This window comes from Geotrypetes seraphini, chromosome 13, assembly GCF_902459505.1.
Source record: "Geotrypetes seraphini chromosome 13, aGeoSer1.1, whole genome shotgun sequence".
Lineage (NCBI taxonomy): Eukaryota > Metazoa > Chordata > Amphibia > Gymnophiona > Dermophiidae > Geotrypetes > Geotrypetes seraphini.
In genome coordinates, this window is record NC_047096.1 from 28,322,245 (window position 1) to 28,344,341 (window position 22,097).

Consider the following 22,097-nt stretch of genomic DNA (forward strand, 5'->3'; position numbering starts at 1 on the left):
TGAGTAGTTGTATTTACCTTGCAGGAGGTTGACTGCTGTCCCTAAGACTAACCAATTAAATTTGTGTAGTTGGCCTCTCTGAGCTGTTAGCACACATGCACAGTCCCGTTTTAGAAAGGCCGTAGAAGCTGGAATTGGAGTCATCCAGGTCAAGGCATCTCAACTATCACTAGTATTTTAGAATATAATCTGCTTATATAGAGATTATTGTAAAATACCGTAGAAAAGGGGCATATATGCATGTGGCATAAACATCCATTTTAGAAAAAAAAAGTCCAAAATTGTTAACATATACCCATTTGCCTTTGCAGCTTTAGAAATATAGCCATGATGCTATCAAAGAGACAGTTTCCCTTGCCAGTTTGGCATAGGGCAGGGATAGGCAATTCCGGTCCTCGAGAGCTGGAGCCAGGTCAGGTTTTCAGCATATCCACAATGAAATATGTATGCGATGGATTTGCATGCACTGCCTCCTTGAGATGCAAATCTATGCCATGCATATTTATTGTGGATATCCTGAAAACCTGACCTGGCTCCGGCTCTCGAGGACCGGAATTGCCTACCCCTGGCATAGGGGGACCACTGAAAGATTAATGGTGCAAATTCCCCCTAATCTGTCCAGTGGAGTGCTGTTTAATAACAGCTGCTTATCAACTCAAACATGCTTGGTAGCAGGTGTAACTTCCGCTGTCAGCCTTATAGGACATAGACCCCTTGTGAAATAGGGAATAAATGCCTGTGAACTTGCCAATTAGAAAATGATGTGGGGACAAATATGTCCCCGCGGAATCTATCTCAATCCCTGTCCAATCCCTGCAAGCTCTGTCCTCATCTACACTTGAGCACTTGTGATTTTAAAGTGTTCGAGGCTTGTGCCGATGAGAACAGAGCTTACAGGGATAGGACAGGGACAGAACTCGCAGGGACGTTTGGGGGGGGGGGGGGTCAAACTTGTTACTGTGTCATTGTCTACTTGCCATACCCTTAGGCTGCCAAAACATGCCTTTCCATTCGTATGCACTTGTGTTTTTGACATCCATTTCCTGGCTTTGTAAAATGGGAACTTACATTTATGCAAGATAAAACACATAAAATTTGCGCACGGATCCCAGCACTTAAAAACATGTATGTACATTTTAACTGATGCTAATTGGTGCCGATAATTGATTATAACCCCCCAATTATCAGTGCTAATGTGGAAGCTGGGTGAGTGCCCAGATTTCCACATGCAACTTTTAGCACCATATATTGAATTAGGCCATTAATGATACCCGACCATTATTTACAGATCTTTGCAAAAAGGTTCTATTTGCTCGAGAAAGAAATCTTCATGGATGGCTATATCAGCTAAACTGGTATTGTAAGCAGTGTGGATTGTATTCTTTCAGACAGTATTACAGTTCTGAGAAGCTGGCACAGATACATACTGTCCCTGTTGTACTTCTGCGCTGGATCAATAGAGGACTTTGATTTCTAATGTTATCATTCTAGAACCAGTAAATTCACAAAGTAATAGAATATCCATCAGCGAGGGATAGCATAAAATGCACGTCTGCATCTGCAAAATAAAGGGAGCAAGCATAAAATGGACTGACATTATAGATGCTTTGAAGTCAGGTATTAAAAGCTAATTGTTTTCGTAATTTAAAAAGCAAAATCTGTGGGCCTTTGAGGGCTCGGAATATTTTATGAGTACATTAATGGACTTTAGGCTTAAGATATGTGATGAGGGATTATGGTGTGCTTATATGGGTGATGATTGTGCTGTGCCTTGGGACTCCTGCTTTGGAATCTTCTAGCACATATCCAGTTGTGTGCTATTGTGTTTCGTGTCATCCTTTATCCAGTCACTAGGCTACCTGTAAACTTTGATGATATATTTTCAAAGGTCGTACTTTTCTGTGCTCACGACAGGCTTGTTGTTTTTCAGTTTTAGCTTGAATTTGCACCATACTGGGGGAGGTAGAGGGGAGAAAAATGGTGACAACATTTAAAAAATGTGTGGCATAAACACAAAAGGCTCCTTTTATGGAAAGAAGATAGAATAAAACTTGTCACTTAGCTGGCAATTCCAGTAGTAGGGTGTAATGCCAGTACTGGGTGGACTTCTAAGTTCTGTGTCCCAAATATACAGGGCAGACTTTTTATAGTCTATGTCCTGATTCTGGATGGGCTGGGGTGGGCTTTGATGCTCTAGAGAATGACACGGTAACAAAATTCATCACCGTTCCCGTTCCCGTGGATAACCGCGGGAAACCATCTTCATGTCATTCTTTAAGGATAGAGGGAAGAATCAGAGTACGAATGACCACAACCACTGACCCGCAAGCTTTGCTTTGAAGAATGCTGGTATAGAAGGACTGAGGTTGAAACAGATACTACAGAATGACAGTCTCTGGTATTCAGAGCAGATATTGTGATGTCATAATGCCTCATTCCACCAGTGCATAAGAGCCAATCACATCAGTGATGTCACAATGGCTTCATTATCCTTGGCTCACATAAGAATCAGAGTATGAATGGCCACAACCACTGACCCGCAAGCTTTGCTTTGAAGAATGCTGGTGTAGAAGGACCGAGGTTGAAATAGACACTAGAAAATGACATGGGATTATTTCCCGCGGTTATCCGCGGGGGCGGGGACGGGAACGGTGATGGATTTGTCTCCGTGTCATTCTCTAATGATGACTCCAGTGATTGGGAAGTAAGACTGGTGCAGGGCTGACTTCTACAATCTGTCAACCGAGGAGAACATGGACAGATCAAGAACACATGGATTTTTTTGTGTCACATTCACCTAAAAGTAGTGAATAATAAGTTATCAGTTTACATAGAGTCACCAGATGTCCGAATTTCCCCAGATATCTCCTCCTTTTAGAGGACATGAGGCATCCAGATGGCTTTTCAAATCCTGGCACTTTGTTTTGGTTTTGTAAAGCTTTCAGCTAAGAGCAACGCTGGGACGGCATGTTTCAAGTTTTATTAAGGTTTGTTGTACACGTAATGTCTAATACTTCAATGCGTAGAACATTTTAAAATAGGGGACAAAACAGAACAGTTTTATACAATTAAAAACAAAATATATACGTACTAATAAATAACTGGTACAAAAGGTGAGGGGGATGAACTGCAATCTTTAAAGAAAGAGAAGAAACATTTAGGGAAAAACGCACATGGTGGGTAACACAAAAGAAAAAAGAAACATAAGGCAGAAATGATCATAGAGAGGAAGAAGATAAATTTACGACCTGCCCGTTGGTCTAATTAGGATCTAAGACATTTAATGAATGATAGATTATACTATCTATATTTCAAATGCATCCTTGTGCAGGAAACTTTTTAAAGAACGCTTAAATTTTTCTAAAGAGGATTCATTACGTAAATATATTGGTAAATTGTTCCAGAACTGGGGTGCTATAACCGAGAAAATAGTAGATCTCCGGGTCCCTATTACCTTTAAAGAAGGGATAGTCAATAAATGTTGTTTTGTTGATCTAAGTGCCCTGCATGGAGAATACGGTATCAAGAGACGATCCAAAAATATCGGAGCATTAGATTGTTGAATTTTAAAAGTTAACAGTATCATTTTAAAAGTGCATGTGTGTGACATACATCGCGTCACACCAGTGCATACGCAGATACCCTCCTGACAAGTGAAACAGGTTGAGGGGGGCGGGGTTGTGGGGCAGAACAGGGCGAGGACGAGTGGGCCTGGGGGCAGGGCCATGGGTCCGGATATTAGTTCTGGAAAATCTGGTACCCCTGAGTTTACATCATTGTTGGATTGCTGGTTTAATCAATTATTGACAATGAATCTGACTACACTTCCCCCTCCCCATTCGCGGTTTCACATAATCGTGATTTTTTGGGGGGAGGGGGAGGAGGAAAAAAAAAACCCCATATTTTTGTCTTCCCCCTGGCATCCCGGCCTTACCTGGCTGTGTCATGCAGGATAGCTGGGTGAGTCATTTGGGCTTTGTGTTCCATTTTGTGCAGGCCTCGTTGTTCGGGACAGTCGCTCCGCTGTAGACACAGAGGCATCGGCGGCACGGGGAACGAGGGAGCAATTGTTTTCTGGCCATTTGAGTTCGGGCATCGGGCGTGCGCCTGTCCGTGGTAGTGCGCAGGAGCTGAATTCCGGCCTGCGGGTATAGTGCGCTTTGCCGGTTGGGAGTGCTGGTTTTCGGGGCAGGAGCAATCTTCCTACGCTCCTGCCCCGTGCAGATAGCCATTAGAAAATGGCTGTGGGGAGTTCCCGTAGTCTCTCGAGAGACTACGGGAACTCCCCACAGCCATTTCCTATTGGCGATCTGCACGGGGCAGCGTAGGAAGATCGCTCCTGCCCCGAAAAGCAGCTAGACCACCAGGTAAGACCAGGATGCCGGGGGAAAGTGGAAGGGAGGCGAGGGTGGGTCAGAACCGGATATTTGCGGTTTTTCGTCATTCGCGGTCCGGCTCTGCCCATATCCCCCACTCTTCCATGGGGGGCTTGCCAGTGTGCAAATGCAGGAAGGCTGTGTGCTAAAGTTATTATCTAAAGAAAAGTAGCTGCAGAGTGACCTTCACTTGTTGAGATAAGGGGGCCTAAGATGGGAGAAGAAGAGATCTGGGCTGGAGCAATCAAGGGGGAAAGAGAGTATATTCCATGTTGGGGATAAGTTTGAGATTAGCCTTCAAGTTCTGTACGTTACATATCCATTGTATGTTTATATTTATTGAAATCTTTATATACCGCCTATACAGCCAAAAAGGATCAAGGCGGTTTACAGCACAACTCAATCAAATTTGTGAAAAGAACTCCATTAAAAATAGGAAAGAAAAAAAGAAAATTAACATTTCTAATACATATCATATTGCAGTAAAATTAATTAATTATTACCAAAATATATATAATATAAAATTATATAAATACAAATTAATACAAACTGATGCAAATTAATGCAGGCTGCAGTCCCAGGTTTCAATTAATCAATTTAAAAAGACCAGTTGGAAAAATGTGCCTTTAGATGTCTTTAGCGAGATTCCCACTATAATTAGTGACTCTCGGCGCGACACATTATTTGTTTGGTTTTACTGTATTTTTCAACATTTTTTGTGACACATGTTTTTTTCCCTTTTCTACCATGGACCCCTGATGAAGGTTGTCCGAAACACGGACCGTGTTGGGTCCCTTGTTTGGTAAAAAGGTTTTAATATATATTTTGGTTGTCACAATTAATTTTGCCTAGTTTGTTGTACACATCTGCAGTTTTGGTTTGTTTGTTCCTGATTGTTTTTTTTCACTGCAGACAAGGTTGGACCCCTCTTCCTTTAGATGTCTTAAAATTTTGGAGTGATTCTTCCTTTCTTTAATTTATCGGTAAATTGTTCCATAATATTGGAACTAAATTAAAAAAAAAAAATGTGCCATTTCTAGTCGAGGCAGGTTGAGCCTCCGAAATATGGGGAACAGCTACTCTATTATCATTCAAAGATTTCAATAGCAGGAAACTCACTGTAGTCTTATCTGTAGAAAGTTTGGGGCCATGAGAGACCAAAGATACAAAAGTACCCACATGCTAAGGAGAAAGATTATAATGCGGACACTAACGCAGACAGGGCAATAGGACTTGAAGATGGGTCTGGTGCTTGGTCTGGGAGGTGAGGGGCCAGGGGCTGATATGGTTACTGGGTGGGTGAGGAGAGGAGGTAGAAGATAAGAAGGGGCTCATAGTGCAGGTAAGGAGGAAAAAGAGAGAATGGAGTGGACCAGAGGAAAGAGGTCATGAAGGGAAAGGAGGAGCGAGAAATGGTGAGAAGGGATCTGAGTCTGAACCCAGTGGAACTGCAATGTCAGTCGCCCTGAGCAAATAAAGATGAAGCAAATTTTTTAAAAAAATCCTTTTGCAAAACTGGTAAAGTCATGTTTACAGAGAATTTTTTACGCTTCGTTCATGGCTGTGAAAAGCTGTACTAAGTAGCGGATGATGAGAGCATCTGAGGCAGTGTGCCCTTGGCCTTGCACACATGGCTGCTGTATGCGCTCCATCTGGTCATTAACTGTCCAGAGATGACCTCTACTTCCCGGCTCCCATCTTCAGCTGACTCTTAATTGTGTAGACTATTACTTAATAATTCACTGTGTGTCTCATTCTCCAGCTTGCCAGAAGGAAGCTGACCTCTCAATTAGCCATCCGGGTCACAGAATCTTGCATCAACTTTCACAAAAAAAAAAAAAATACCAAAACAAAACCCACAAATACAGATTTTTGCCCATTTTACAATGCAGGTAACGAAGTGAAGATTTAGCTCCAAGCAAGCTTCCTGGGTTATCACCAAGTTTTCAGTCATTCTGTATTTGGGCAGATTTTGTTTGCTTGTCAGCTGTACTGGTATTTGCTGCCAATGCTAAAATCTTATTGTAACATAGCATATCCGCCTAGTCCAGTGCTGAAGCTCTATGCTGTATGATCCATAATGTAAACTTTATTAACTTTATATAAGCTGCAATAGACACTTGTGGGGTATAAGAAATAATATGGCATGGTATGGTAACTTCTGCCTCAGCACCCTGAGCTTGTGGGATCAAATCCCAGTTCTGCTCCTTGTGACTCTGGGCAAGTCACTTAATCTTCCATTGCCCAGGACAAATGCAAAGTGATGCACATTGGGAAGAATAATTCAAATCATAGTTACTGGATGCTAGGGTCCACCTTGGGGGGGTCAGCGCTAAAAAAAAAAGATCTGGGTGTCATCGTGGACAATTAGCTGAAACCTTCTACCCAATGTGTGGCAGCGGCTAAGAAAGCAAGCAAGATGCTAGGAATACTATCTTATAATTCCTCGAGTCCTGACTCTACCAGGCCTGCCCAAAGGTATAAATTATCCTTCCTCTCTCTACACGGTATTCACTATGCAGGCAAACTGGGAAAATCCCTTCTCTTCAGAATCACAGGTCTTTGGAACGACCTTACTACCCCGCTGCGGAACCTGAGCTCCCTCCAACTATTCCGCAAGCAACTGAAAACCCGGCTTTTCACTAAAATGTAATTCTATCCCCCCTTACTCTTCTCTTCTATATATAAACCTTTTCTTCATGTAAACCTTTTTTTTCCTTCTCTTCCTATATTTTAAGTTCTTGTAAACTGTGCCGAGCTCCACAACATCCGTGGAGATGATGCGGTATATAAACTTAAGGTTTAGTTTAGTTTAAACAAGACTAAGAATGTTATAATGCCTCTGTATCGCTCAATGGTGCAACCTCACCTTGAGTATTGTGTTCAGTTCTGTCCTTAACTCAAAAAAGATATAGCGGCAGTAGAAAAGATTCAAAGAAGAGTGACCGAGATGATAAAGGGGATGGAACTCCTCTCACATGAGGAAAATCTAGAGATTAGGGCTCTTCAGCTTGGAAAAAAGACGGCTGAGGGGAGATATGATTAAAGTCTGAAAAAACCTGAGTGGTGTAGAATGGGTACAAATGGATCTATTTTTTTGCTGCATCAAGCTTTACAAAGACTAGGGGACACAATGAAATTATAGGGAAATACTTTTAAAACCAATAGGAGGACATATTTTTTCACTCGGAGAATAAATAGTTAAGCTCTGGAACGCATTGCCAGAGGATGGGGTAAGAACAGTAAATGTATTTAAAAAAAGGTTTGGATCAGTTCCTAGAGGAAAAGTCCATAGTCTGCTGTTGAGACAGTCATGGGGGAAGCCACTGCATGCCTTGGATTGGTGGCATGGAATGCTGCTACTATTATGTTTTTTTGCCAGGTACTTGTGACTTGGATTGGCCTCCATGATGGGATGCTTGGCTAAATGGACCATTGGCCTGATCCAGTAAGGCTATTCTTGTGTTCTTATATATGTAAACCGCTTTGAATGTGTAACCACAAAAATGCGATACACAAGTCCTATTCCCTTTCATAAATAAGGGAAGGGAATTTTAAAAGCTTTTTAAGTTCTCTGTTCACTGTCTTTTGTGTAAGCTCTTAAAAGGCATAGTAATGATCCTGTTCCTTACGAAGGACAGTGCAACTCAAAAATATTGATCACCTATACTATAAGGGGGGGTGTCAGGTCAAAAGCGCGTCGGGACAAAGGCGCGCCCAGACAATTGAGCGCAGCGCGCCGCTCTAAATTACTGTTTTTAGCGCTCCGACGGGGGGGGCGTGGGGGGGAACCCCCCCACTTTACTTAATAGACATCGCGCCGCGTTGTGGGGGGTGTGGAGGGTTGTAACCCCCCACATTTTACTGAAAACTTCACTTTTTCCCTGTTTTTAGGGAAAAAGTTCAGTTTACAGTAAAATGTGGAGGGTTACAACCCCCCAAACCCCCCATAACGCCAGCGCGATGTCTATTAAGTAAACTGGGGGGGTTCCCCAACAAAAACCCCCGTCGGAGCCCCTAAAAACTGTAATTTAGAGTGGCACGGCAGCGCACGCTGCGCTCAATTGTCGGCGCATGCTTTTGTCTTTCGCACCGTTGTCTATGAACCATAAGGGGGGGAGGGGAGTCATGGTGTTCCCATGCTAATCATTACTCGAAATGCGATCTACTGCATCCTCGTGAACTTATAAAAGCAGCTAAAGACAGTTTTGCTCAAAGGCTCTTTTGCTCTTGTGGAAGGAATAATGTACCTTTTTTATTAGAGAGCGTAGGTAATTGCTAACTTGTTGGCTTTGGCTTCAACGTTGCACTTTTTCCTTTTGAGTGCGGTTTAACCTTTCTTGTCTGCTTTTATGTATTCTAGTACACTTCTCCCTCCGTATCTGCGGATTTGCTTATTTGCAATTTTTCAGCTGCTGACTCCACCCCCTAATTTTCGTTACTGAACCCCGGCGTTTCACATTTGAAATCGCTGCTCCCGATGGTTCATGGAGGAAATCGCTGCTCCTGGTGTTGTACGGAGCAAATTGCAGGTCAGGTTATTCACGGTTTATTATCTTTTTCAGGTCTATTTTTACCGAAAAACCACAAACAACGTGCAAAAAGTTATTTGTAGTTTTTCGGTATTTACGGCTATGTTCTGCCCGCATCCCCCGTGAATACGGAGGGAGAAGTGTAGTATTTCCACTTGCTATTCTATTTTTAATAGATAAGTGGAATACATGTGAATGACATGCATAAAATAAAAATCAATTCCATTCCATTGTTTAGAATACGAAAGGGATTTGTTCAGCTGTGGATTCTTAACCTGATGCCTCTGTTCTATATGTTCATCCTCCATCCAATGCTACCTGCAGGTCATTATTGATGAAACTGACAGTATGGTGAGGGGTTCATAGACAACGGTGCGAAAGACAAAAGCGTGCACCGACAATTGAGTGCAGCGCGCGCCGCCGCGCCGCTCTAAATTACAGTTTTTAGGGGCTCCGACGGGGGTTTTTGTTGGGGAACTCCCCCAATTTACTTAATAGACATCGCGCCGGTGTTATGGGGGGGTTTGGGGGGTTGTAACCCTCCACATTTTACTGTAAACTGAATTTTTTCCCTAAAAACAGGGAAAAAGTGAAGTTTTCAGTAAAATGTGGGGGGTTACAACCCCCCACACCCCCATAACGCCGCCACAACGCGGCGCGATGTCTATTAAGTAAAGTGGGGGTTTCCCCCCATGCCCCCCCCGTCGGAGCGCTAAAAACAGTAATTTAGAGCGGCGCGGCGGCACGCGCTGCGCTCAATTGTCTGGGCGCGCCTTTGTCCCGGCGCACTTTTGACCTGACACCATGGTGAGGCACTCAGGCCCCGATATACTGTAATGAAGTACTCAGGGGTCTCAAAGTCCCTCCTTGAGGGCCGCAATCCAGTTGGGTTTTCAGGATTTCCCTGATGAATATGCATGAGATCTATGTGCATGCACTGCTTTCAGTGAGCAGCCTGGATCTTGATGAATAGCAGCACAGGGAAAGTGAGTAGTGATGATCACCAGCCCTACCAGCTAGTAACAATAATAAACAGCAGAAAAGTGACCTCGGTGAAAGGTCTCTATTGCTAGAAAAGCAATGGAACATAGTCACAGTACTTCTACATATTTCTGTACTGCTACTGGATGTGAAAGCAAAGTTGCTTACCTATAACAGGTGTTCTCCGTAGACAGCGGGAGAATGCAGCCACACCTGCCCACCCTCCATCCCCTTTACCAAATAGTTCTGTAAGCTAGTGAGTGACATAACTGAGAGTTGAGGGGCGGAGTTCCAGAGGCAAGGTCACCCGCACATGCTCAGTAGAAAAAAAAAATCTACTGAATTTAGGGGAGAGCACCCGGATGCAGGCTCAGTCAGAGGACTTCACCAGCAAGTGTGCCTGCATTTCGCTTGCTTGTCTCCGGATAATAGCACTATACACAAGCACATAAGAGACGGTCACTGCTTGACACAGTTTACAGTCTATCCAGAGCACACATCTTCTATGTCAAAGAAGTCTATGACTCTTAAGTGACACACATCTTTCTGGACAAAAAAAAAAATGGAGCCTAAGCCAAGTCCACGCGAGCTGCTGAACAATTCTTCAAATGAATATATTACACTGGTAGATGAGGAGTAGGTGTCCTTGGATTGCTAGGTGGGGGAGCATGAGATTATCAAGACCACGTTCCATTTTGATAAGGATATAGCACACTTGAGAGCGACGGGCTGTTCTCTTTGTGTGCAAAAGGTCATGTTTCAGAGCGCTGCAGGGGTGGATTTGTGAGAAATGAGCTCCCTGTTCACGAAGAATTAGAATGGCTCTATCTGATTTTCCTTCACTGCTGACCTTTTGAGATACCGCTCTCAGATTGATAAGCAGGTTGATGGCTTTTAGTAACCCAATTCAGAATTTGGTTTATGTAGAGAGACTTATCTTTGAAACGCCACGCTGTTAAAATAAAAAAAAAAAGGGGGGGGGGCAAAAAGCAAGAAACAAAGAAAGCAAGCCTCGGGAATGAAAAAGGGAGAGGTGAAGATTGCATCTTATCTGTTGTTCAGAAAGAAAATTCGAATAACCTCGGGATGAATTGTAAGAAGAATGATGGATTTTGCCAAGTTGTAAATTATTTCCTGGCTTTGCAGTGTGAAATGTTTACCCAGTGTCAGACCTTTTCATTCCATTTCATCTATTTCGGTATTTAACCTGTCTTTACAAAAGCTTGAGGCAAGGTACGGTCATAAAAGACACAGGTAAAACCTCCAAAAATAATAAAACCCAAAAGCAAACATTAAAGCAATACAAGTAACAATAACATGAACACACTCGTCGAGTTTAGAATGGCCCAATATTTTCTCTGTTTCTTGTGACTCACTATGTAAACACATTTTGAAGTTTTGTTGAAATCTTAACTTTTTAACGGCTTAGGATTGCGAGAAATGATTTGGCCTGTATCTGTGCAGTATAGCAGCCAGGTGTTACCTTCGAGGCTCAGCTGCTTTCTCCTGCTGGATTTATTTTCATGTTCAAACCCTCAATCTGAGCACCTTTTCTTTTTGATATGAACAGGACTAGCACGTGACTCCCAAGTCAGTTGGGTTTGTAGGTCTCATCTTTTTTTCAAATATATTGACGAGTTTGTAGAGCAAATTTGCAAATCCAGGCTCCACCTTGTCCCTGACAATTTGGCAGTAGAGAATGTCACGGGGACAAATTTTTTCCCATCTCGGCGAGAACTCATTTTCCCGTCCCTGTGCGTTCTTTTCCTGCCCCTGCCCCTGCCCCATTCCTGTAAGCTCTGTCCTTATCTGCACAAGCCTCAAACACTTTAAAATCATAAGTGTTCGAGGCTTGTGCAGTTAAGGCAGAGCTTACGGGAATGGGGCAATGACAGCGACAGCAAGAAATCTCACGGGGACGGGACGGGGAAGTTGAGTTCCTGCCGGGACAGGGACAAAATTGTCCCTGTGTCATTCTCTATTTCGCAGTCCTAAGGAGGTCTGCAGTAAAGGTGTGCACAGTGGCGGGACAACAGGAAATTCTTGGAAATAAGGGAATGGTAGCAGTTTGATGGGGATAGAAAAGAATTGACTGGGGATGTGGACCAAGATTATGTGCCGGTTCACACTTCTTTTTGGAACTCCTGCCATCAGCATAACATTTTCTTAGCTGCAGGGCGAGCGATCAAGGAACGTAGAACAAAACTGAACTCTGGCGCTGTAGTTTATTACATAGTACTAAAGCATATTTGCTTCCCACTGTCGCAACCAAGGATCTCCTTTTTTGGATCAGCTGAGGTGCAGCTCCTCAACACTTTGCATCTAGGATCATGTTGTTCCTTTCTGTAGAATTGCCAGTAAGGACTGAAAATGCCCCTGCCATAGATGTTCAAATAAGCTGGGAGGAAACTCCTCTCTTGTGAAAGGTTGCTTTCCTTCAGTCAGGGCCCCAGAAGGGCTTTGGTGTGTTTATTCATACATTATCTCTGCTTCCTGGGCTACTAGGAGTAAATGATGTCATCAGCTTGATCTTGACAGGGAGACGGGTTTACATTTGTTGCCCTCCCTTTATCTGAGAGACAGAAAACAGCTTTACCAGCTTTCCTTATCTGGGCATTAGGCTCTTTTGTAAACTAGTATTGCCTTGCAAAACCAGGGAGGCTTAATGGCTTATAGCAGTGCTGCTGCCTCTGTCTTGCTCGGTTTTTGGTCAAGTTTATGTAAGGCAGGGGTCTTAAAGTCCCTCCTTGAGGGCCGCAATCCAGTCGGGTTTTCAGGATTTCTCCAATGAATATGGATGAGATCTATGAGCATGCACTGCTTTCAATGCATATTCATTGGGGAAATCCTGAAAACCCGACTGCATTGCGGCCCTCAAGGAGGGACTTTGAGATCCCTGATGTAAGGTATGCCTTCAGGGCAATTTTATAACTGTATGCCTTCAGTTACATGTATAAATACAGGAAAACGTGCAACATATGTGCACAAGCACCTTAAGCGCTATTTTGTAAGGGTATACTTAAGTGGTATTGTGTTTGACCATTAAGGGGGAGTGTACACATTGGCAGGGCTCCTGCTTACATGCACAACTTATAAAATCCTGTGGATCGAACGCATGCCATAGACCTGTTTGCATGAGTGCCATTCAAGCCTTTGAGTTTACAACTAATGGAATAAAATAGGCACTTCCCATGCTGCACTGGGGGTCTGCAGCTAAGCACTTCTTTACAGAGTTGCCACTTCAGTGATCTTCCAATGGAAATTTTTATTTCATAATTTTCACTCAGAACTACCATATTTTCTTGTCTATACCCTGCACCTGTATATAAATCACAGCTATATATTACCCACGGGTGAGCACGCTTTCAGCTTGTAAATTGTTGACCAGCCCGCACCTTTTTATAGCCCACAGCTGTATATGCTAGTATAGGGGTAGGCAATTCCGGTCCTTTAGAGCCGGAGCCAGGTCAGGTTTTCAGGATATCCACAATGAAAATGCATGAGATAAATTTGCATCTCAAGGAGGCAGTGCATGCAAATCCATCTCATACATATTCATGGTGGATATCCTGAAAACCTGACCGGGCTCCGGATCTAAAGGACCAGAATTGCCTACCCCTATGCTAGTAGGTCAGTGGTGCCAAAACGTGAGCTTTTGGCAATCAAATATACCAAGGTTAATGGGAGTCTTGAGGCTGGACGTTGATTTCTCTGTGGATGAAAAATCAGTTCACGAGTGGCGAAAAGAAGACACATTGGAGGAGTGGCCAAGATGGCGGCGCTGTGCTAGGACGCTGAGATCTGCTCTAGTTCGGAGGCATTTTTTACCTGAGTTCTATTATGCCGCACACAAGGCGAAAGGGTATAGTGAGGGTGTTTTCCTCCTCAACACCATCGGTGCCCTTAAATCAACCGATGATCGAGTAATGCCTAGCAACACTTGCCTCAAGACCGGGCGAGTTAAGCCCCGCAATGGGGGAGAGTCAGAGGCGCTCAACCCTGCTGGGGTACAAGATCTCTCTCTCGCCCGCACCGGATGTCCCGCCTCCCTGTCCGGCAGAGTCAGCTGCACTGGAGGACGAGAGCTTGGTGGCCGGAGATGCCCCCAATGTCTCCGTGGAGGATGGATCCATGGCAGAAGAGCCTCTGCCGGTGTTGACCAGCTCTGGAAACTTGGCTCCTGACAGAGAGGACACTCTAGGAGTCATCTTGGAAACAGAGTGGACGTAGCGACCAGGAAGACCTCAGAAGAGGTAAAGAATTTGGGGAAGAAAATGGATAATTTTACAAAAGTTATTGAACAGACAAATACTGAAACAAAAAATTCCATAATTAAATTACAAAATGAAGTCCAGACTAGAAAATGACACGGTGACAAAATTCATCACCGTTCCCGTCCCCGCGGATACCCGTGGGAAATAATCCCATGTCATTTTCTAGTGTCTATTTCAACCTCAGTCCTTCTACATCAGCATTCTTCAAAGCAAAGCTTGCGGGTCAGTGGTTGTGGCCATTCATACTCTGATTCTTCCCTCTCTCTTTAAAGAATGACATGAAGATGGTTTCCTGCGATTATCCGCGGGGACGGGAACGGTGATGAATTTTGTCACCGTGTCATTCTCTAGTCCAGACTTTACAAGTTTATAGAACCGCAGCGATAAAAGACAGTGCTATGTTACAACAGAAAATAGAAAATATAGAGAACTTTAATCGCCGGTTGAATGTAAGGATCTAAATTTCCCGAAAACTCCTGGATTTTCTTCATACGAAATGTTAAAAAAATATATGGTGGAAATTTTGAAATATTCTTCTGAACATATACCCCCATTGAACAAAATTTATTATCTTCCACCATTTACAAAAAACTCTCAAGAGGTTAAGGAAAGAGAGGGTGAAATTAAACAAACTCCGCAAATTGATATGGAAAATATATCTGCTTTTTTTGGAAGAACCTATTTCTGAGACAGCGGAGAGAGCTGCATTATTAATTTCCTTTGTTTTCCAACAGGACTTGGACTCATTTATGAAACAGTACTTTAGATCTTCAAAATCTTTATTTTATGGAAAAGAAAATATGGGCATACTTGGATGTTTCAAAAACAACACAGGAAAGACGGAAACAGTTCTTATCTTTAAGACAGGAAACAATTGCATTAGGAGTAGAGAATGACACGGTGACAAAATTCATCACCGTTCCCGTCCCCGCGGATAACCGCGGGAAATAATCTCATGTCATTTTCTAGTGTCTATATCAACCTCAGTCCTTCTACACCAGCATTCTTCAAAGCAAAGCTTGCGGGTCAGTGGTTGTTCTCAATTATACTCTGATTCTTCCCTCTCTCCTTAAAGAATGACATGAAGATGGTTTCCCGCGGTTATCCGCGGGGACGGGGACGGTGATGAATTTTGTCACCGTGTCATTCTCTAATTAGGAGCCTCTTTCCTGTTGGCATACCCCTGTAAATGTGTTGTAAAGCATGCACAAGTTAAATATTCTTTTTTCCTGACCAGCTAAAGTCCTTTCTGGAGTTGAAAAAGATGACTTGAAGTTTTGACCCAGTGTATTTAGAGTGGCAATTTAATTGCATTATAGCCTTTCTTCATAAATTATTTTCTTCTTATTTATTAAGCTTCTTTTCATTCTGAGCCAGCTCCTCCTTGATTTGTGGTCTAAGGAAGGATAATTGGATATGCCACAGGTTGTTTTCTTTTGAATGTATTATACATCTTTATACTGTATTTCTCTAACAAGAAGTTAATTTTCTTGTAAACTTGTTGAAAATAATAAAGAATTAAAGTTTAAAAAAAAAGAAGACATATTGGTGAAATTCCACCCACAAAAACGTGCTTGGTGAGGTAAACCTCCAAAATGGTCAAACATAGAGGTGAACCTCAAGGAATGTATATTTGCACAGAGAAAGTTTCAGCGTTGTCTCCTCCATAGACAAAATCGCGCGAGACAACGGCGCGCCGACAACTGAGCGCAAGGTTGACGGCGCGCCAAAGAAAAGCACTATTTTAAAGGGTTCCAACGGGGGGTGTTGGTGGGGAACCCCCCTATTTTACTTAACAGACATCGCGCTGGTGTTGTGGGGGGTTTGGGGGGTTGTAACCCCCCTCATTATACTTGAAACCAAACTTTTTGCCTGTTTTTTTAGGGAAAAAGTTCAGTTTTAAGTATAATGTGGGGGGTTACAATCCCCCAAACCCCCCACAACGCCAGCGCAATGTCTGTTAAGTAAAGTGGGGGGGTTCCCCCCACAACCCCCGTCGAAGCCCTTTAAAATAGTGCTTTTCTTCGGCACGCCGTCAACCTTGCGCTCAGTTGTCGGCACGCCGTTGTCTCGCGTGATTTAGTCCCGTCACCGTCTCCTCCAGAAGCATTAAACGGAAGGCCAGAGAGTTGTTTCCTTTCTGTTGTTTTTCTGATATTGTTGAATTGTTGCGATTGCAGGAGTAAAACAACATTAAATATTTAGAAACGTGTATCAAGCAGTGTTTGTTGTTCAAAATCATCACTTTGCATGCAAAAGCTTGCATTGCCTGTAAGTTGGAGAGGAGGCGCTCCGAGGGAGAAGTGTGAACGTGATCAACTATTGAGCATAAAACAGATCACCGTTTGCCTTAGCCCACGAACCCCACTTTCCCAAGATTTGCTATGCTGCCTCTTAATCTTAGTGGCCTAGTGGTTAGAGCTGCTGCCTCGTCACCGTGAGGTTGTGAGTTTGATCCCAGCCTGCTCCCTGTGACTCTGAGCAAGCCACTTGACCCTTCATTGCCCCCAGGTACCGCAGTTCAATTCTGAGCCTGCCAGGACAGATTTGTTTATTTGCTTCTAAAATTTCGAAACTGCCCATAACTAAGCAGCTAACAATTAAACATTCACATACTTCATGGACAGTACATTTACAAAATGCATTCAAATTGCATTGCAATTACATAATAATTTAATCCTCTTAAAATAATGTCAAAAGCTCAATGAATTTACACGTTAACCATCCCCACCAAATAAAGTGCAACAATCACAGTTCAGGATTCTTATTAAATATGCCTACCAACATAATTTCAGAGAAAAGCCTCTACAAACAGTTGTCTTTTAACATCTTTCTAAACTGTTTAACGGTTAGAACAGGTCCTCAGGATGCCAGGGGAAATTACTTAAAAGTGCCTGATTGCTATTCAATGGATTCTTTGGGTGAATCTCGTCATAAAAATTCAGTTAATAAATCCCAAAACATAAAATAAATAAATCTGTACCCTATGTCAGTATTATTCTCATTAGTGTTCGCCATTCAGCCTTCTCCAACCTATGTCCTTTCCTCATTCCTCCTAACTCAGGGGTTTTCAACTCAGTCCTGAGACACATCCAGCCAGTCAGCAAACATTTCCAAGGAAACTTCAGAAAATATGTTGCCCCAAAGCTAAAACCATAGATTTCAACATCATAAAGGCTTTACATCTTAGTTGTGTTGGTTTAGCCTAAGGTGACCATACGTCCCGTTTTGAATGGGACAGTCCCATTTTCGGATCCCCTGTCCCATTGTCCCCACACATAGCTTCGGGACGCCCAAAATGTCCTGTTTTCAGAGACAGCGTCCAGAAGCTGTGCGCGGGGACAACGGGACAGGCGATCGCTTCCTATCCCTCCCCTGCCGCACCAAAAAAAAAAAAGCCTCCCTCCAGGCCCGATTTAGGTCCATCGCCGCTGCTCCTCTGCTGCCACTTCTCGAACCCAGAAGCCTTCTTCCCGACTTCAATTCTGACATCGGAGAGGACGTCTCCGGGCCAGCCAATCGCTGCCTGGCTGGCCCGGAACGTCCTCTCCGACATCAGAATTGACGTTGGAAAGAAGGCTTCCGGGTTCGAGTAGTTTGCAGCAGAGGAGCAGCGGCTTTTGACCTAAATCGGGCCTGGAGGGAGGCTTTTGTTTTCCGCGGTAGGGGGGGAGGAGGTAGGCAGGCAGGCTGGTTGGCTGGCTCTGGGGTAGGGAGGTAGGTAGGCAGGCTTTGGGGGAGGTAAGCAGGCAGACAGGCTCTGGGGGAGGCAGATAGGCTGACTGGCTGGCTCTGGGGGAAGCAGGCAGGCAGACTGGCTTACTTTGGGGGAGACAGGCAGGCTGGCTTTGGGGAAGGCAGGAAGGCTGGCTCTGGGGGAAGTAGGCAGGCAGGCTGGCTCTGGGGTAGGTAGACAGGCAGACTGGCTTTGGGGAATGCTGGCTTTGGGGAGGTAGGCCGGCAGGCTTTTTGGGAGAGGGTGGGACAAAAGCTGGAAGCAGTGAGGGGACATAGGAAGGAGGGATGAAGGAAGGAGAGAAAAAGGCAGAGAAGGGGGGTTGTAAGTAGAAGAAAGACTAGAGAGATAAAGGCCTGGACCAAAGGGGAAAGACAGGAGGCAGAAGCAGGACTTTGGGAGGTGCAGACAGAGGGGGAGAGCCCTTGAGGAAGAGCAGAGAGAGGCAAGATCATAACAGAGGAGGGAGAGAGAGAAAGGGAGACCTGGAACAAAGGTACAAAGGAGAACTGACACTGGATCTGGGGGCACTAAGGACATGGGAAGGAGGCACTGGGGGCACTAAGGACATAGGAAGGAGGCGCTGGAGACACTAAGGACATAGGAAGGAAGGAGGGAGGGAATAAAAAGGGACAATTGTTGGGCCTGAGTGCAGAAAGAAATGAAAGATAGGATGCACAGTCAGAGGGAAACGCAACCAGAGACTCATGAAATCACCAGACAGCAAAGGTAGGAAAAATGATTTTATTTTCAATTTAGTGATAAAAATGTGTCAGTTTTGAGAATTTATATCTGCTGTCTATATTTTGCACTATATTTGTCTATTTTTCTATAGTTACTGAGGTGACATCGTTGAAAACCCCCCAAATATAAATAATTAACATTTTCTCTGCGTATAGGGTGCTTTGTGGTTTTTTAAAAAATTTTATGGTTACCATTATGAAATAATAAGATATTGTGTGTACATGAAAAATAAATGGAAGAAATTTGGGGGCAGGGCTAGGGCAGGATTGAGGTGGGGCTAGGGCGGGATTGGGGGCGGGACTGAATATTAATAGATGTCCCGTTTTGATGAAAAAAATAAATGGTCACGTTAGTTTAGCCCCATCTGGAAGCACAAAAACAAACTGCCTCTTTGTTCTTAAAATACATTTTCATGATTAAGGTTTTATCATTCTCATTTAGGCAGACCATTCAGAGGGTGGATCTAGTTTGTATCAAATCCTGTGAATCTTCAAGAAATTTGTTTTAATTCAACGTGTATTTTAGTTTACTTCCTCCTATTCAGCATCATACATTTTTTTTCAGCACCCATGATTTTTCAAATAAAATACAATATCATAATTTTGAGGTTCTCATGTTATATTTTGTACTTTAGATTTGTCAGCATGTTATCTTTGTAGCTATTCTGTCTCTGGTCTCTGGTGGGAAGGAATGCAGCAGCTTCTGTGAAGTGTTTCTGTTCTTCGGCTTGGGGAAGAGAATTATTGCAGATAACTTAGAAAAAACTTTTGCTGCAACTTTCTCCTTACCCAGCAAGACTATTTTGAACCTGCTTTCTTACATTTTAATAAACATGTGGAGGGCCATATTCAAAAGAAAAGTCTAAGTCCGATATGAATGTAGGGCGCTAGTCACCCAAAGTCGGCACCAGTAAAATGTCCATTCTCGAAAAGTACATCTAAACCAGGGATCTCAAAGTCCCTCCTTGAGGGCCGCAATCCAGTTGGGTTTTCAGGATTTCCCCAATGAATATGCATTGAAAGCAGTGCATGCAAATAGATCTCATGCATATTCATTGGGGAAATCCTGAAAACCCAACTGGATTGTGGCCCTCAAGGAGGGGCTTTGAGATCCCTGATCTAAACTATTCCGTTTTTCAAAAATCGTCTATCTGTAAGTCCAGGCATATGATCGTTCAGACCACCACTACATCTATCTTTATACCACATTCTCGACTAAAAATTTGTCCAAGTCCCAAATGCCCAGAACAAGACCTTTTGGACATGGGAAGGGCCAGCATTGTGATGGATTGGCCATCCAGACATGGCAACAGAGGAGTGGGGCTTTGGGGCTTACAGGGTACTGCTTTGAACTTCACAAAAAAGGGTGTTTCATAAACATCTCAGTAGAACTCCCTTTTAGGTTATGATAAGCCCCCCCAAAACCCACTATACCTACCTGTCTACATCCCCAATAGCCCTTATGGCTGCAGGTGGCATCTACATGGTAGTACAGTAGGGTTTTGGGGGTTTTGTGTTTGCACATTTTCCACCATAAATGTAGTGATTAGAGAGGCTTATAGGCCTGGGTCCTTCTCTCTATGGTTCACCATTCCCCTCTCCCCAGGCTATTTAAGAGACCTGTGTTCAGCTCTATTAGGCTTTCCTATACTAGGTGCGGATGTTCTGGAGACAGGTATGTACATTTTTATTCCAATTTTTGTGGGAGTTTGACCATGAACACTGGGGGAATGTGTGGGGGTCTTTACTTTGTCTCTGCAGTTTCGCCTAGGCAATCTTGCCAAACATTCGATTATCCCTGCAGAACGACTAAGTCTAGGTTGGCCCACATCCCACCCTAACCACTCCTCCAAAAACGCCCTATTCAGCTCTGGGCGCACAACGGCATTCAGAAGCCTAAAATGTCCCTTGATACATCCAAAAAGCCATTTCGACTATCAGCACTCGGACAACCTGTCTTTTAGATTGTCCAAGTGCTGACTTGGGCGGGTTTTTAGACGTATTTAAGTTTCAATTATGAGCCCCATAGTAACATAGTAAATGACAGGCCTCGAACACTTATGATTTTGAAGTGTTTGAGGCTTTTGAAGTTGAGGGCGGAGCTTTCAGGAATAGGACAGGGGGCAGTGACGGGAAAAAAAACTTGCTGGGACGGGTCAGGAAAATGAATTCCCGCGGGGATGGGGAAAAATTTGTCCCCGTGTCATTCTCTGTTCTCAGTGAGCTGACAAATGGAGTTGGGGGGGCAGAGTGTTTGCACTTTGGTGGCCACACCTTCTATACCAGTGAATTCCTAAAGGATGAATACCTTAAACAAATTTCACATTCTGTTTATATGTGTGTATACACCACATTAAAGTATGATAAAACAGTTCTTGAAAAACAGAGCCACCAGGTTTGCCTCTCTTCCTTTCCTCTTGATACAACATGTGAATCCTGGCTGTTTACTTCTGCCTTTGGTTGATTGTATTGTTTCTATTGATGGTTGTTGTTTTTTGTTTGTTTTTTGGTGGGGGGTTGTGCCCCTATTTTGTTGTTTATAATGATCGTGTTTTTATGTCTTAGGTTTGGTATTTTTATTATTGTGTTTTATGCTATGGTGGTAGCATATAGTATCTGCTACAGGGCCCATGTGATTACGTATAGCGGATCCTTCAATAGATGGTGCATGATAATCAGTAAATGAGCTATTGCGCTTTCTCTGTTGTATGTGGTGTTACCTGCTCAGAGCCATTTGGAAGGGCAGTTTATAAACTGAATAAATAAATAACACTCGTTCTGTCTGATCTTCAGCTTTACCTCCACGCTTCCCTACAAGTAAGATTTTCCTGTGCTTATGCCATACGTTTTTTTCAGGTCTGTGATTTCAGCTGGGGTCCGACTTTGCAACAGGATGTAAATTAGGCAGAGAGTGGATGTGCCTGGCGATCCTTATCCACAATAATATTTTGTGTTTCTGTGTGTTTATTTCTAGGTACAGTTTTGGCTTCCACCATCTACCCTAGAGAGCTGTTCCATATCTCTGCAAACATATTGCAGTCAAACTATGGATAATCTGTAATTGATTACTAAAATCTGGCACTGTGCCTGAACACTGGAAAATAGCAAATATAGCACAAGTGTTTAAGAAAAGTTCCTGAGCTGGTCGGATCGCTCATAAATGCAAGCCGTCATTTAGAAACATAGAAACATAGAAACATAGAAATAGACGGCAGATAAGGGCCACAGCCCATCTAGTCTGCCCACCCTAATGACCCTCCCCTACCTTTCTCTGTGAATAGATCCCACGTGTCTATCCCATTTGGCCTTAAAATCAGGCACGCTGCTGGCCTCAATCACCTGTAGTGGAAGACTGTTCCAGCGATCAACCACTCTTTCAGTGAAAAAGAATTTCCTGGTGTCACCTCGTAGTTTCCCGCCCCTGAATTTCCACGGATGCCCTCTTGTTGTCGTGG

General features: G+C 43.5%; 1 protein-coding gene across 7 annotated transcripts in view; it reads left to right on the plus strand.

The window, feature by feature from the left end:
• The window catches only part of CADM1 (cell adhesion molecule 1), a 752,856-nt gene that overhangs the window by 447,125 nt on the left and 283,634 nt on the right, over positions 1 to 22,097 (plus strand). The window contains exon 1 of one of the 7 annotated variants that reach the window (XM_033918798.1): positions 8,782 to 8,908. The exons of the other annotated variants lie outside the window; for them this stretch is intronic. Coding sequence (XP_033774689.1) covers positions 8,857 to 8,908 — 52 coding nt within the window. The 5' untranslated portion in view covers positions 8,782 to 8,856. Of the gene's footprint in view, positions 1 to 8,781; positions 8,909 to 22,097 lie in introns of those variants that run through there. 7 annotated transcript variants of the gene reach the window in all.